Raw genomic sequence first — 13,221 nt, 5'->3', positions numbered from 1 at the left:
AATGTTATTAATGATGACTGGTCTTGTCCCTATGTAACACCAAGTAAACACTAAAACATACACAAATAAGAAATGCAAGCAAAATCTAATTTTAAATGGCTTAATCTAGACATTACTAATTAAACAATTGTAACACTTAAAAATGCTTAATACAATAATGAGGATAGCCTATATGCATGTTGCACAGATTAAAAGAAGTAAAGCAGGTGAGTATCTGTATTTCAACTTTGTACGTTTACACAAAGGAAAGCATGGTGATAAGTTGAAGTCCCTTTGTAACTTGAGGAATTTCCTGGTAAATCTGTAGATCAGGCATTAAACATCACACAGAAACCAATCTAATATCAGATTTTGGGCATTTTGTTCTCAGAATACAATGGCATCAGTTTCATGGAAGTTGAAAGTTCTGGTGCATCGGAACCAGAACGTGTGTCCAAATGAAGAGTTTTCCTTTTTATTACTTCACATTCTGGTTTATGATCCGGATCTCCTGGGCTAGTGGGAGAGTCCATGAACTGAGTCTTGGTAGAGAAATTATGAGACAAGTCTTGGTCTGGTTACTGATAAGGTGGTGAAGGACCCTGGTGAGATTTAGGTCGTGTCACCTAAAAGTATCCATAAACCTAAAAGGTCTTTTGATGTTCACTTAGCCATATACAGTATGTGTTGTTTATGTTAAACTCACAGTTCAGTTGTGACAGCAAACAGTGTCCTGTGGAATAGACAAGAATTCTGATTTTTGCAAATCTGACCCTATTGAACCTGTTTTCAGACAAAACTGATCCAAATGTGAAAAAAATCAAACCAATGATCAAATCAAATAAATTAAAAATCAAATCAATGATGCTTCCAGCATTCACTGTATTGTTTTTCTAATCTCTATATTATAGTTCTTATTTTTCTCATTCCTATGTTTCATATTTTTCAAGTTATTAAGATTTTTTAATTTTTATTTGAGGGATTCTCAGCTTTTCTATTAGTATGTATTGCGCTAGAGTGCGCGATGTCACAGCTAGAGTGTGAGAGCACGTTTTTTAAGACAGTACTATTCTCTTTAACTCGTCACTACAGCCACAGTTTTCCTTCTATGAACATATTTTTTCACTAAGTCGTAGTACTTGTCTTCTTTCTAATGGTGTGTCTGGTTAAGCCCACAGAGCTATACTTTAGTCTGTAGCCGCCTCACAGTGTAGAGAGTTCCAGAAATCCTCCCATAGACTTCAATGGACATGTTTGCTGACTTCTGGCGAGAGCTAGAGTGCGTGATGTCACCGCTAGAGTGCGTGATGTCACCGCTAGAGTGCGTGATGTCACCGCTAGAGTGCGTGATGTCACCGCTAGAGTGCGTGATGTCACCGCTAGAGTGCGTGATGTCACCGCTAGAGTGCGTGATGTCACCGCTAGAGTGTGAGGGCTCGATTTTTAAACACAGAACTTCTGTCTTTAACTTTCACTACGGCGAGAGTTTTTAATCTATGGTAATATTTTCTTCACTCGTTTGTAGTCATACCTGTCTTCTTTCTAATGATGTGTCTGGTTAATACCTCAGACCTACATTTTAGTCTGTAGCTGAGAGTTTGAGCATGATTTTCCCGCCTTTCGTCTCCGTGACAACGGCGCAGCTGCACCTTTGACTTACAGGTCAAACTTCTGATGCTTAGTGTAGCAACTCTATGCTTATTACTGCCTTGTAATGGGTACCGACTGCTAATTAATAAGAATGTTTTATAGTCTAGCAGTTGCCCACACCTTCTCCAAATACTTTTGAAATAAAAACACCAATCCGAACCTTTAGCTTTAATAGCACAATTTCTGCTTCTCACTGGTTAATTATGACCAATTAATGAGACTATTTTACTGTTTAGGAATTTTTTGCAAATGCTTCCACCAAAGCGCCAACTTTTTTTTATAATTTAAAACTTAACTACTTCCTCTGCAGCTAATTTCAGCTATATTGAAAATTTCCACACCTGTGAGCTTCTTTCAGCTCTGGAACTCAAAACTATTTAAGATATTGTTTTAATACATTAAGCTGTATTCCATCAAACTAAACAAATCTTTAAACACTTCCTTGATTTTCAGCAGTTAAATTCTTCAGAAATACATTTAGCATGGAAGCATTAACTGTGCATTTTCTTATAGAAATGCTTTATCTAGTTCAAATACCAGGCTTCCTTGTTGAAGGTGATGCAGATGTTTGCATACAATAGATAACGGAACCAAACTTTCTCCTTTTTAAAAACATTAAATAAGCAAAGACTTGAGGTTGTAAAACTCAGTAATTCTGCAGTGTTCACAACCCACAGCTACAGTACACTGAACTCAAATCAAATTCTGAGCTTCTTTTGATTAAAACTTTGTCTCTGACTTTATTATGGTTCATGAAATTTAACGCAACATTTTACGTTATTCTTGTTATATATGCATTGTTCGTTACAGTATGTTCATATAGGGAATCTGGTGTAGTCAATATCTCTGATCACCAGAGGGCATCAACATCCATCATCACGTGTCAGCATTAACGTCCCACTTGATAATGTGATTTTCTTGTCAAGTTGGAAGTTTAGACCTAAAACATACCAGGATTTCACTTTAGTGACTAAATGAGAGAACCTGCAGCACAAATAACAGTATGGGAATACAGAACTAGAATCAGAAGCGAGAATCAGAATCAGCTTCATTTGCCAAGTTTCCACAGGACAACCAAGGAATTAGATGCGTTCTGACTTTGTCTTCCCTCGTGTGGCATGAACATAAATTATTCACATATTTATTATTGGTCTTTACATAAATTTACAGAGCATTATATCACATTAATGGTTATTGCACTGACTCATTTTTGTATGTGAGTGGTGTGTTCTGTTCAGACACAGCCTAGGGGAGGAAGCTGACTCTGTGTCTTTATGGAACCAGGTTTTTGACTCACCACTGAATCCAAACTCACTGAGCATGAACCCAGTTCAGTCTGATTCTGTGGACTTCAGTTGGACTGTGGAACCGCAAACCTATGAGCAGACGCCGCTCTCCTTTTATAGTTCAGGTGGATCCAGTGGTTTATGGTCTTAATCTTTTACAGTTTCACAGTTTCCACCTGTTTGTTACCATGTTTTATTCAGGTTTTCTACAGTGTTCAGAGTTTAAATCATGTAGCTACTGTATGGTTCCTTTGTCATAATGTTTGACATTAGTCATTAAACCAGTTCAGTTAGTTCATCTCCAACAGTTAAAAGCCAAAAATCCAGAGAATGTTTGCTCTACTGAAGTGAACATTCAGGTTTGACGAAAGTGATGCAGAGTAAACCTGAAACCAAGAAGCAGATCAGTCTGAAGGCTGTGATCTCAGTGAGTCGGTACCAGTGTTCCCAGTAGCAGTGACCCATCTCCGGCATCTTCAGCTCCACTGACTGGACTCTTTAATTTGTGAGGAGAACCAGGACCCAGAGTGTCTGTTGTCAGCGCTACTGCTGTAAGTCTATGATGCTTCACTTACTTTTGGAGCTTTGTGCTTTATTCTAAGTTGTTGATGCTGGTCCCAGTTGGACATTATGATCTTCCTGTGATCACCAGTATAATGCTGCAGCTAAAGTTCATTTTACTGGATATTTTGGGAGATGTGGAGGCGCTGGGTTAAACCAACACTGACTGAGACATATACAGCCTATTTCGTAGTAAATTCTGTAAAAATAATGTTTATACTTTCATATTTACATCATGTTAACTTTACTCTGACTGAGAATCAGTCTGACCGGATGATTCAGATGGGTCTCGTTGTTCTGGTTTTAATCTTCTAGTTTCAGGCTCCAGTTCCACAGTTTCCACCTGTTTGTTATTGTGGTGAACATAATGTTTTTACTTAGGTTTCTTTACAGTGTTTAGAGTTTGAACACATGTAGCTGTGGCTCCTCTGTCATGTTGTTTGACGTCATTAGTCATTAAACCAGTTGAGTCAGGTCCACATTCCAGTCAATGGGTCTCAGTTCACTCAATTCAACAGTTAAAAGCCTAAATTGCTATGGAGTTAAATCAGGGTCACACTAAAATTGTGCATGTGTAACCTGATTTGTGCACATTAAGAAATCAAAGTACAGGAATGTACTTTGAATAAGGAATGCACTTGGGAACCTTCTTGCACTGACCTCCTCTGTAAAAGGGTATGCAAGCTTTGCCATGCTTCCTTATGAGGTGCAAAGGTATGGCACAGACTGTTTGTAAAGGTACAGTACAAAATCTTTGCCTTCAGTCAGCAAAGGTACAGATACGGTACATCAGCCTAATATGTAATTCAGTTGAAGCTGCAGAATCTCTCACGATGAAAGCTTGGTCTCAGAAGGCGTGATTGTTTATTTAGTTTGCATCATGACGCAGACTTGAACAATCACCACCAGCTTAGACCTGCACCGCTGGTCGCTTCACTTCCATTTGGAGCTTTATGCTTTATTCCAGTGCTTCTCAATCATTTTCTGTAACACCCCCCACGAATAAGTAAGCATTTCAACAACGTAACACACTAACCACTGCACCAAACAGTTAATATGTTCTCACAATGTGCTACGCTCCCCTACATAATTTTAACAAAAAAGGGCGATCAAGAACTCTGTTCCCACTTAAAGTGAATGTAAAAGTATTAACACTGTAATACCTTTTTATATGTTTATGTTTGATATGTATGCATCTGGTGCAAGCTCAGGCTGTCTGTCAAATTTTCAGTCAGTGCCTGTCAAAGTCAACCCTGAGGCAAAAAGTTTGCCTCTGGTAGAGACTGTGTCTTCCTCCTGAAGTAACCAGGCCTGATCTGTTGTAACAACTGTTTGTTACTGTCATTTTCTATATGTTTTGATTTTTATAGTTTGTGAGCAACATTTTATAATTTCACTGATGAAATGAGCTTAAGAGTTTCTTATGTCTCCTGTTCAGAACTCTACTTTTTTCTAGTATGTTAAGTTTGGTAAAAATGTCTACTGACAAACAGGCAGTGTTTAAGCCGTTTAGCTGCAAATGTTTGTAGCAGTTGTTCAAATTTTTTTTACCTAAAAGATTCAATATATGATTGACTGTAATCAAAGTGTCTGATTGTTAGATTATGATGATTTATGACTCAAGATACAAGTCGATTTTTGGAGTTAAAATGATGTTTTCCTACTGTAAACTCAGTGATTCACTGACAGTGAATGTATATGTTGCTCCATCATCTGTTCGCTGGGCTGCAGCTTCATGTCTCCATCTAGTGTCTAATAGTAGAAGTAGAGCAGCTGGTGGCAGCTTTCTCTGCCTCCCACTCTATGAATGCATCCAGTTGACACTGATATAAACCAGAGAAGATGATGAGTGAGAGTATGATGAGAGAGTAAACAATGAGTGGAGGAGCCGCTTTTGTTACAGAACTAATGGCAGCCCATTGCTCCCCCAGAGATGGGTTAAATGCAGATGACCATATTTTTGTCACATTGAAATCAAGGCTTTCTTTCTTAATGTGCAGATGGATGACTTGTGTTTCTTCTCCACATGAAGGTAGAAAGTGTGAATTCAGCAGCATGGATCAGTGTGAGGAGAGAGAGGAAGAAGCCCCTCCCTCCAAAACCAAACAAAAGAACAATGCTCAGAGGTGAGATGGAGAGCATCTGACTGATTCTGTTGCCAAGTCACAGACAGTATTTAATATTTATTGTTATTGGTTATATAAATAAGACATTTTCACTGAATATGTTAGAATCACACACATTGTTTTTCTATCAGGTCCTATCAGAGACAAGAGTCTGTTGAACCTGGACCCTGCTGTTTGTCCTTAACGAGCAATGTCTCAATGGATATTGTTACTAATGTTAAACAACAGCAACAACATGTATCAGAGTCAAAGTGAGTTGTTGTTGTTGTTGTTGTTGTTGGTTTAAATTATGTTAACCAATCCAATGTAAATGTTACATGTTGATAAGTAGTTGTGTTCTTTAGAGTGAACAGTGTTTTTTTTGAAGTGCTAATGTGAAGTTTACAGTATTCACTGTTCACTTCTAGCAAAAACTCTGATCTCTTTCCAGCCAGGCAGCTAGGTGGATGGAGATTGGACCTTTACCTTGTGTGTGTGTCTCTGTGTGGACTCATGTGACTCATTCTTCATGGTTCCTCCACAGAGTAGACCAGCAGATCTCAGAGGTTCCCAGTGCTCATTCTGTCCAGCAGCACCAAACACACCTTGACTCCATATTTATGGTCTGTACATGTACAGCTACTACTATTCATCTGTCCTGTTCACAATAATCTCATGCTGCACTTTTTAGCTCAGTGTGTCCGACGTGGATCTGAGGTTTGACTCCATGGGTCTAGCTGGAATGTGTCATTCATGTAGTTTCTGTTCTAGTTGCTGGGGGAAAACATTGTCACATTTGTGAAGAAGGAGCTGAAGAACATTCAACAGGTTCTGAGTCCAGATTACCCAGAATGTCAGAGGGAGGAAGAGGAGTTGGATGATGAAGATGAAGAGCACAGGAGGAGCAGCAAAGATGCATTTCTGAAGATTACAGTTAACTTCCTGAGGAGGATGAAGCAGGAGGAGCTGGCTGAGTGTCTGCAGAGCAGTAAGAGGATTTATCACATTTAACATCACAGACACAATCACACTTTTACTGATTTGTCAGATTCTTTTCTAATTTTAACACAACATATTGACTACATTTATTTATTCATTCAGGAACTGATGCTGTAGTTTATCAGCATCAACTCAAATCTCAGCAGAAAAAGAAGTTCCAGTGTGGGTTTGAAGGCATCGCTAAAGCAGGAAACCCAACACCTCTGAACCAGATCTACACAGAGCTCTACATCACAGAGGGAGGAACTGGAGATGTAAACAATCAACATGAGGTCAGACAGATTGAAACAGCCTCCAGGAAGCGATACAGAGCAGAGACACCCATCAGAACAGAAGACATCTTTAAAGGCTCAACTGGAAGAGATGGAGCCATCAGAACAGTGATGACAAAGGGAGTGGCTGGAATTGGGAAAACAGTCCTAACACAGAAGTTCACTCTGGACTGGGCTGAAGACAAAGCCAACCAGGACATACACTTCACATTTCCATTCACCTTCAGAGAGCTGAATGTGCTGAAAGAGCAAAAGTTCAGCCTGGTGGAACTTGTTCATCACTTTTTCATTGAAATCAAAGCAGCAGGAATCTGCAGCATTGAACAGTTCCAGGCTGTTTTCATCTTGGATGGTCTGGATGAGTGTCGACTTCCTCTGGACTTCAACAAGACTAAAACCCTGACTGATGTCACAGAGTCCACCTCAATGGATGTGCTGCTGACAAACCTGATCAGGGGGAACCTGCTTCCCTCTGCTCGCCTCTGGATCACCACACGACCTGCAGCAGCCATTCAGATCCCTCCTGGCTGTGTTGACATGGTGACAGAGGTCAGAGGGTTCACTGACCCACAGAAGGAGGAGTACTTCAGGAAGAGGTTCACAGATGAGCAGCAGGCATCAACAATCATCTCCCACATCAAGAAGTCACGAAGCCTCCACATCATGTGCCACATCCCAGTCTTCTGCTGGATCACTGCTACGGTTCTGGAGGATGTGCTGAAAACCAGAGAGGGAGGAGAGCTGCCCAAGACCCTGACTGAGATGTACATCCATTTCCTGGTAGTTCAGACCAAAGTGAAGAACATTAAGTATGATGGAGGAGCTGAGACAGATCCACACTGGAGTCCAAATAGCAAGAAGATGATTGAGTCTCTTGGAAAACTGGCTTTTGAGCAGCTGCAGAAAGGAAATCTGATCTTCTATGAGTCAGACCTGACAGAGTGTGGCATCGATATCAGAACAGCCTCAGTTTACTCAGGAGTGTTCACGCAGATCTTTAAGGAGGAGAGAGGACTGTACCAGGACAAGGTGTTCTGCTTCATCCATCTGAGTGTTCAGGAGTTTCTGGCCGCTCTTCATGTCCATCTGACCTTCATCAACTCTGGAGTCAACCTGCTGTCACAACAACAATCAACATCCTGGTGGTTTAAATGGATTGAAAACCAATTAACATTGTTCTATCAAAGTGCTGTGGACAAGGCCTTACAGAGTCCAAATGGACACTTGGACTTGCTCCTCCGTTTTCTCTTGGGACTTTCATTGGAATCTAATCAGAGCCTCCTACACAACCTAATGACAAAGACAGGAAGTAGCTCCCTGACCTATCAGAAAACAGTTCAGTACATCAAAGAGAAGATCTCAGAGCCTCTCCCTGCAGAGAAAAGCTTCAACCTCTTCCACTGTCTGAATGAAATGAATGATTGCTCTCTAGTCGAGGAGATGCAACATTACCTGAGATCAGGACATCTCCCCACAGATGAACTGTCTCCTGCACATTGGTCTGCGCTGGTCTTCATCTTACTGTCATCAGACGAAGATATTGATGTGTTTGACTTAAAGAAATATACTGCATCAGAGGAGGCTCTACTAAATTTGCTGCCAGTGGTTAAAGTTTCCAACAAAGCTCTGTATGTACTATGTGGACATTTGATGTGTTCTTTAGTAAACAATAGTCTGTTGTTTACACATGGGAGATAACAAAGTGACATTTGTTTTCTATTTAGATTGAGTTTGTGTAACCTGTCAGAGAGAAGCTGTGAAGCTCTGTCCTCAGTTGTCATTTCTCAGCCCTCTGGTCTGACAGAACTGGACCTGAGTAACAACAATCTGCAAGATTCAGGAGTGGAGAAACTGTCTGTCGGACTAAAGAGCCCTAATTGTAAACTGAAGAGTCTCAGGTCAGAACATTTCAGAATTGTTTGATTTCGTAAATGTAGGAAATTAAAGGGGGTTATTATAGAGAAGTGTTTTTTTACAATACATGAGACCTTGTCATCTGACTAATGTCACGGCTTAGCAGGAGCGAACAGGAGTGAAGGACCCAAATGCAAAGCTCGGGAGACAGGACTCAAAACAAACAGGGTTAAATAGAATAAACCAAACAACAGGCAAAAACGTGGTCAAGCAGGCAGTAGTCAAAACCAGTAATCCAAACTTAGCAGAGGTACAGGCAGGGACAAAGCAAAAGCACGGTCAACAGACAGGCATGAGATTGCTGGAAGGCTGTCAAACAGGGTAACTAACTAACTAATGACTAATGGAGTGCAGGTGGTGAAATCATGACAGGCTGAACAGGCTGGAACTAAGCAGAACAGAATAAAACCAGAAGTGATACCAAAATAAAACAGGAAGTGGGATACATGACTAGGTAAGTAAAAAAGTAAGGCAGACAGGAAACAAGACAGGAAATACCAAAATAAAACCAGAAAAGAAGCAAAACAAGATCAAAAAGCTGGATCTATGACAACTAATTTATGTAGTTTTTGTATTTAGAGTCAAGATTAAAGGAATCAAAATCTAACCCTAAAAATCTGAAACATTTAAAAAATAGCAGAAAGCAGCCTACGCACTTAAAGCATAGATGAATGTACCTTAAATAATTAGGAGTTGTTTAAATGAAGATGAATGTTTGCAGAAAAAGCTGAACCAGTTGAAAGCAGAACAATTGCTATTTTAGCTAAAAGTCTAGATTGGTTCTTTGTTCTTTTATTTTGAAAGGATATGGAGGTAGCCTGTACAGGTAATTGCTCAACAGTCAAATAGTCTCATTAACTACTCATAATAAAACAAGTTGAAAGCAGAAATATTGCTATCTTTAACTAAAGGTTTGGATTTGTGCTTTTATTTTGAAAAGGTTTGGAGGAGGCTTGTGTGGGTAATTGCTAAATTATAAAATAGACTCATTACCTACTCATAAATACCCATTCAAAAGTAAAAATGGTGCTATTAAAACTAAAATTGGATTGGTGCTTTTAATTTTAAAAGATTAAGAGGAAGTGTGTGTGTGTGTGTGTGTGAGTGAGTGAAAATGATTGCTTTGCAGCATTCACTGTGAATATTAACACTGTGACCATTGTTGTCTCATCAGACTCGATAAATGTGAACTCACAGAGAAAAGCTGTGAAGCTCTGTCCTCAGTTCTCAGCTCTGAGTCCTCTAGTCTGATTAAACTGGACCTGAGTAACAACGACCTGCAGGATTCAGGAGTGGAGCTACTTTCTGATGGACTAAAGAGTCGTCATTGTGAACTGGAGACTCTCAGGTCAGGTCATATTCATGTTTGATTGAATAATCGTAGAAAATTAGAAGAGCTTTATTAAGTATTTTAACATTCAAGTATTTTTACAGTTTGAGATCATTATCTCTTTCCGACTGACTTATGTTGTTCTTGTACTTTAGAGTCAACAGTAAAGGGGATGAAAATGTAACTCAAATATTAACTCTTGTCTCATCAGAATAAGTAACTGTGGCCTCACAGACAAAAGTTGTCAAACTCAAATCTTAGTTCTCAGCTCTCAGTCCTCTAGTCTGAGAGAACTGGACATGAGTAACAACAACCTGCAGGATTCGGGAGTGAAGCTACTGTGTGATGGACTGAAAAGTCCTCACTGTAAACTGGAGGCTCTCAGGTTAGGATTCACATTTTATCTTCCATCTAGCTTTTTCTCTTTGAGACTTTATTACTCTTTCTGTTATGTCTAATATATTTAATCAATACTATAATAATACTACTATACTATACTATACTATACTATTTGTTTAATTATATTTAACACAACAATCAAAAACCCAACCCACTTGATTGTAAATTTTCATTTAACTCGATTTCACTCAACCTGTTCTTCCTATATTAAACTGTGCATAATGGCTAATTTTCCAATTTTTCTTTTCTTTCTTCAATGTAATCCAATGTATAATGAGCAAATAACAATACTTACAGTACATGACATGTTTGATTCATGTTTTTTTTTTATCTGTGTTACTCAGAAAATCTTTTACTTATTGAGTTAACCAGTTTAGTATGGGCCCCATGCCTGTTTTTGGCCGTCTTTATGGAAGAAAGGTATACTGTATTTACTGTACATTCAAATAAATTTATCACTGCAACCACAAAGTCTAGTTGAATGCATCACAATATGGGAGACACTTGTGTGCTGTGATGAGGTGTAAAGATAAATGTAAGTGTTACTAATGTGATGTTTATTAGTCATAAAAAAATGAAATATTTCAGTTCTGTCTGAAGAAAATGCACTTTCAGGATGAATATCTCTGAGGCCTCAGCAACTTCTAACCTCTATAAATTCATAGCACAATTAGTGAACATTATAACTCATCAAAAAGATGGTTTTGCTGAACTGAAGCAGGACAAGGTGAGAGTCACCCAACACGTTTTATGGCCTAGGTGCAATAAAAAACATGACCACAAGGCGGACCAATAAATCACTTCAGACAAGCTCTGTGGGAGGGTTAGAAAGTCACAGAGTAATTGGCTTCCCAGAATGTAGGAATAATAGTGGTGTTGGTTCACCAGTAATATGGACTTTATATGACAATATTTTAATGTTTATGTTGTTTATTTAGCTAACAATTAGCTTAGCATTTATCGTTTCTGGCTCATAACTCACCAAACGTGATAGGTAGCATGCTTTGGTGCATGGCCTTGGATTGGATAGATTCTTAGTTTTCATGTGAGCCACAGATTAATAGGTTTGGATAAAGTATCGTAGTCGTAGTGCCACTAAAGCTTGATCTGGGCTAACCCTGGCGGGGCCTGATACTGTTGGCTATGGTCTAACATTCTTGTTTCGTATTGAGGCTGTGTTAGATACACGTAAAATACATTGATATAGCACTATAGCCCAGACTCTACTATTTAATTTGATGTTAAGCCTGTTGTTTTGCCTTCACATTCAGTGAAGTTGTGATGCATTCAAACCACTGAAGATCATCATTCAAGCCCTGCGGGGCTACGTCAGAGCTAACACATCAAACTTATGGTAAACATTTTACTCTGGTGTGACATGGTACAATAGAATGAAGCAGCTAATAACAGCTTATTTCTGAAACTTTTAGAGTTCAATTTATGGTTGGATTAGAGGGGATAATCTTGTAGCTAAACTGGAACTGTACTGCCCCCTGCTGTTATGGTATTGCACTTTGACAGGTGATCTAGATGGTAAGCACAGAATATGTGGATAATGTTACAGTTTAGATTGGTTGGAGCAAGCATGGACCCTATGGAAAAAAGCTTTGTAACAATGTTTCCAAAAATATAATTTACTTGAAGACAAACAGTTTTTTTTATTACACCGCCATGCAGAGCATGCAGCAGAAAGATGTTGGAAAACCTCAGGTTGTTTGTAAACCAGCCACGATGGAGGCTGACATTGTCACAAATCAACAACATAGTGAGGCTGCTCCACAGGGTATGCAATCTAAAGTTACTGTAAAGAGCAGGCTTACTGTAAGTACAGCGGCAAGTTTGCCTCCCTGAAGGTTCTGATGATGGAGGTGAAGCCACTCAAATGTGGCTGCACTCGTTGTCCAGCCTCCCTACTAGTCACCATGGACAAGGACACGGTACAACTACAGTGGCTCCAAATTCATCCCAGACTGCTTGTCTCCTTGTCCTTCCTTGTTCTCCTCCTCCTCTATGACCTCTTCAACTTATTCTTTATGTTACGAATGTTCATGATAGTTATTCAGTGATTAGATAAGAGTCATACAGTAGGTTTCAGTGTTTAAAACAGCTTTTTGAAAAAAGCATGCAAAAGTGAGTTGACTGGAAAAGTTAAAATACTAGTGTTACCAAGTCTCTTCTTTTTATACACATTTATACTGCAGTAACACAGTATTAATTAAACTGATTGTTTTAGTAAAAAAACATTTCATGAACTTAGATCAAAAGGGCAAAATCACTGTTGAAATATACAGTATAGCATGTTATCACCTCCTACAATGACCTGTTCTCCAGCTACAGCATAAGTAGCACAATCCTTAAACCAATGTGTGTATTCGAGCCATTTAATGTCCATGTCTGCATGTGCTGCTCTGACCCTCTCTTCCTTTCAGTGTGGAACCTGATCAAGTCCAATGGTTGAGACCAGGTCTGAGGAAGTGTAAGTGTGTTTTTAATGAGGTTGATGAAAACAAAGCAGCCGCATTTAACCATCTTCAAACTGCCACGAGTCGTCATCAAACTGATGATAGTTCAATAACTGAAGCTGGATTGTGTCTTGTTCTCTCCATCAGATTTCTGTCAACTTACAATCGACACAAACACAGTGAACAGAAAACTACAACTGTCTGACAACAACAGGAAGGTGACACATGTGGAGAAGGACCAGTCTTATCCTGCTCATCCAGACA

The 13,221-nt window shown here is 39.2% G+C and overlaps 1 protein-coding gene across 1 annotated transcript in view; it reads left to right on the top strand.

The window, feature by feature from the left end:
- Positions 1 to 5,531: 5,531 nt before the first annotated feature.
- LOC114866542 (NACHT, LRR and PYD domains-containing protein 12-like) overlaps positions 5,532 to 13,221 on the top strand; it is a 107,094-nt gene continuing 99,404 nt past the window's right edge. The window contains exons 1-7 of the mRNA XM_055502236.1: positions 5,532 to 5,602; positions 6,126 to 6,204; positions 6,353 to 6,569; positions 6,683 to 8,480; positions 8,577 to 8,750; positions 9,941 to 10,114; positions 10,308 to 10,481. Coding sequence (XP_055358211.1) covers positions 5,532 to 5,602; positions 6,126 to 6,204; positions 6,353 to 6,569; positions 6,683 to 8,480; positions 8,577 to 8,750; positions 9,941 to 10,114; positions 10,308 to 10,481 — 2,687 coding nt within the window. The remainder of the gene's footprint in view (positions 5,603 to 6,125; positions 6,205 to 6,352; positions 6,570 to 6,682; positions 8,481 to 8,576; positions 8,751 to 9,940; positions 10,115 to 10,307; positions 10,482 to 13,221) is intronic.

This window comes from Betta splendens, chromosome 2 (genome assembly GCF_900634795.4).
Source record: "Betta splendens chromosome 2, fBetSpl5.4, whole genome shotgun sequence".
NCBI classification, from domain to species: Eukaryota; Metazoa; Chordata; class Actinopteri; order Anabantiformes; family Osphronemidae; genus Betta; species Betta splendens.
The sequence above is the reverse complement of the archived record's forward strand: the minus strand, read 5'-3'. Positions and strand labels throughout refer to the sequence as shown.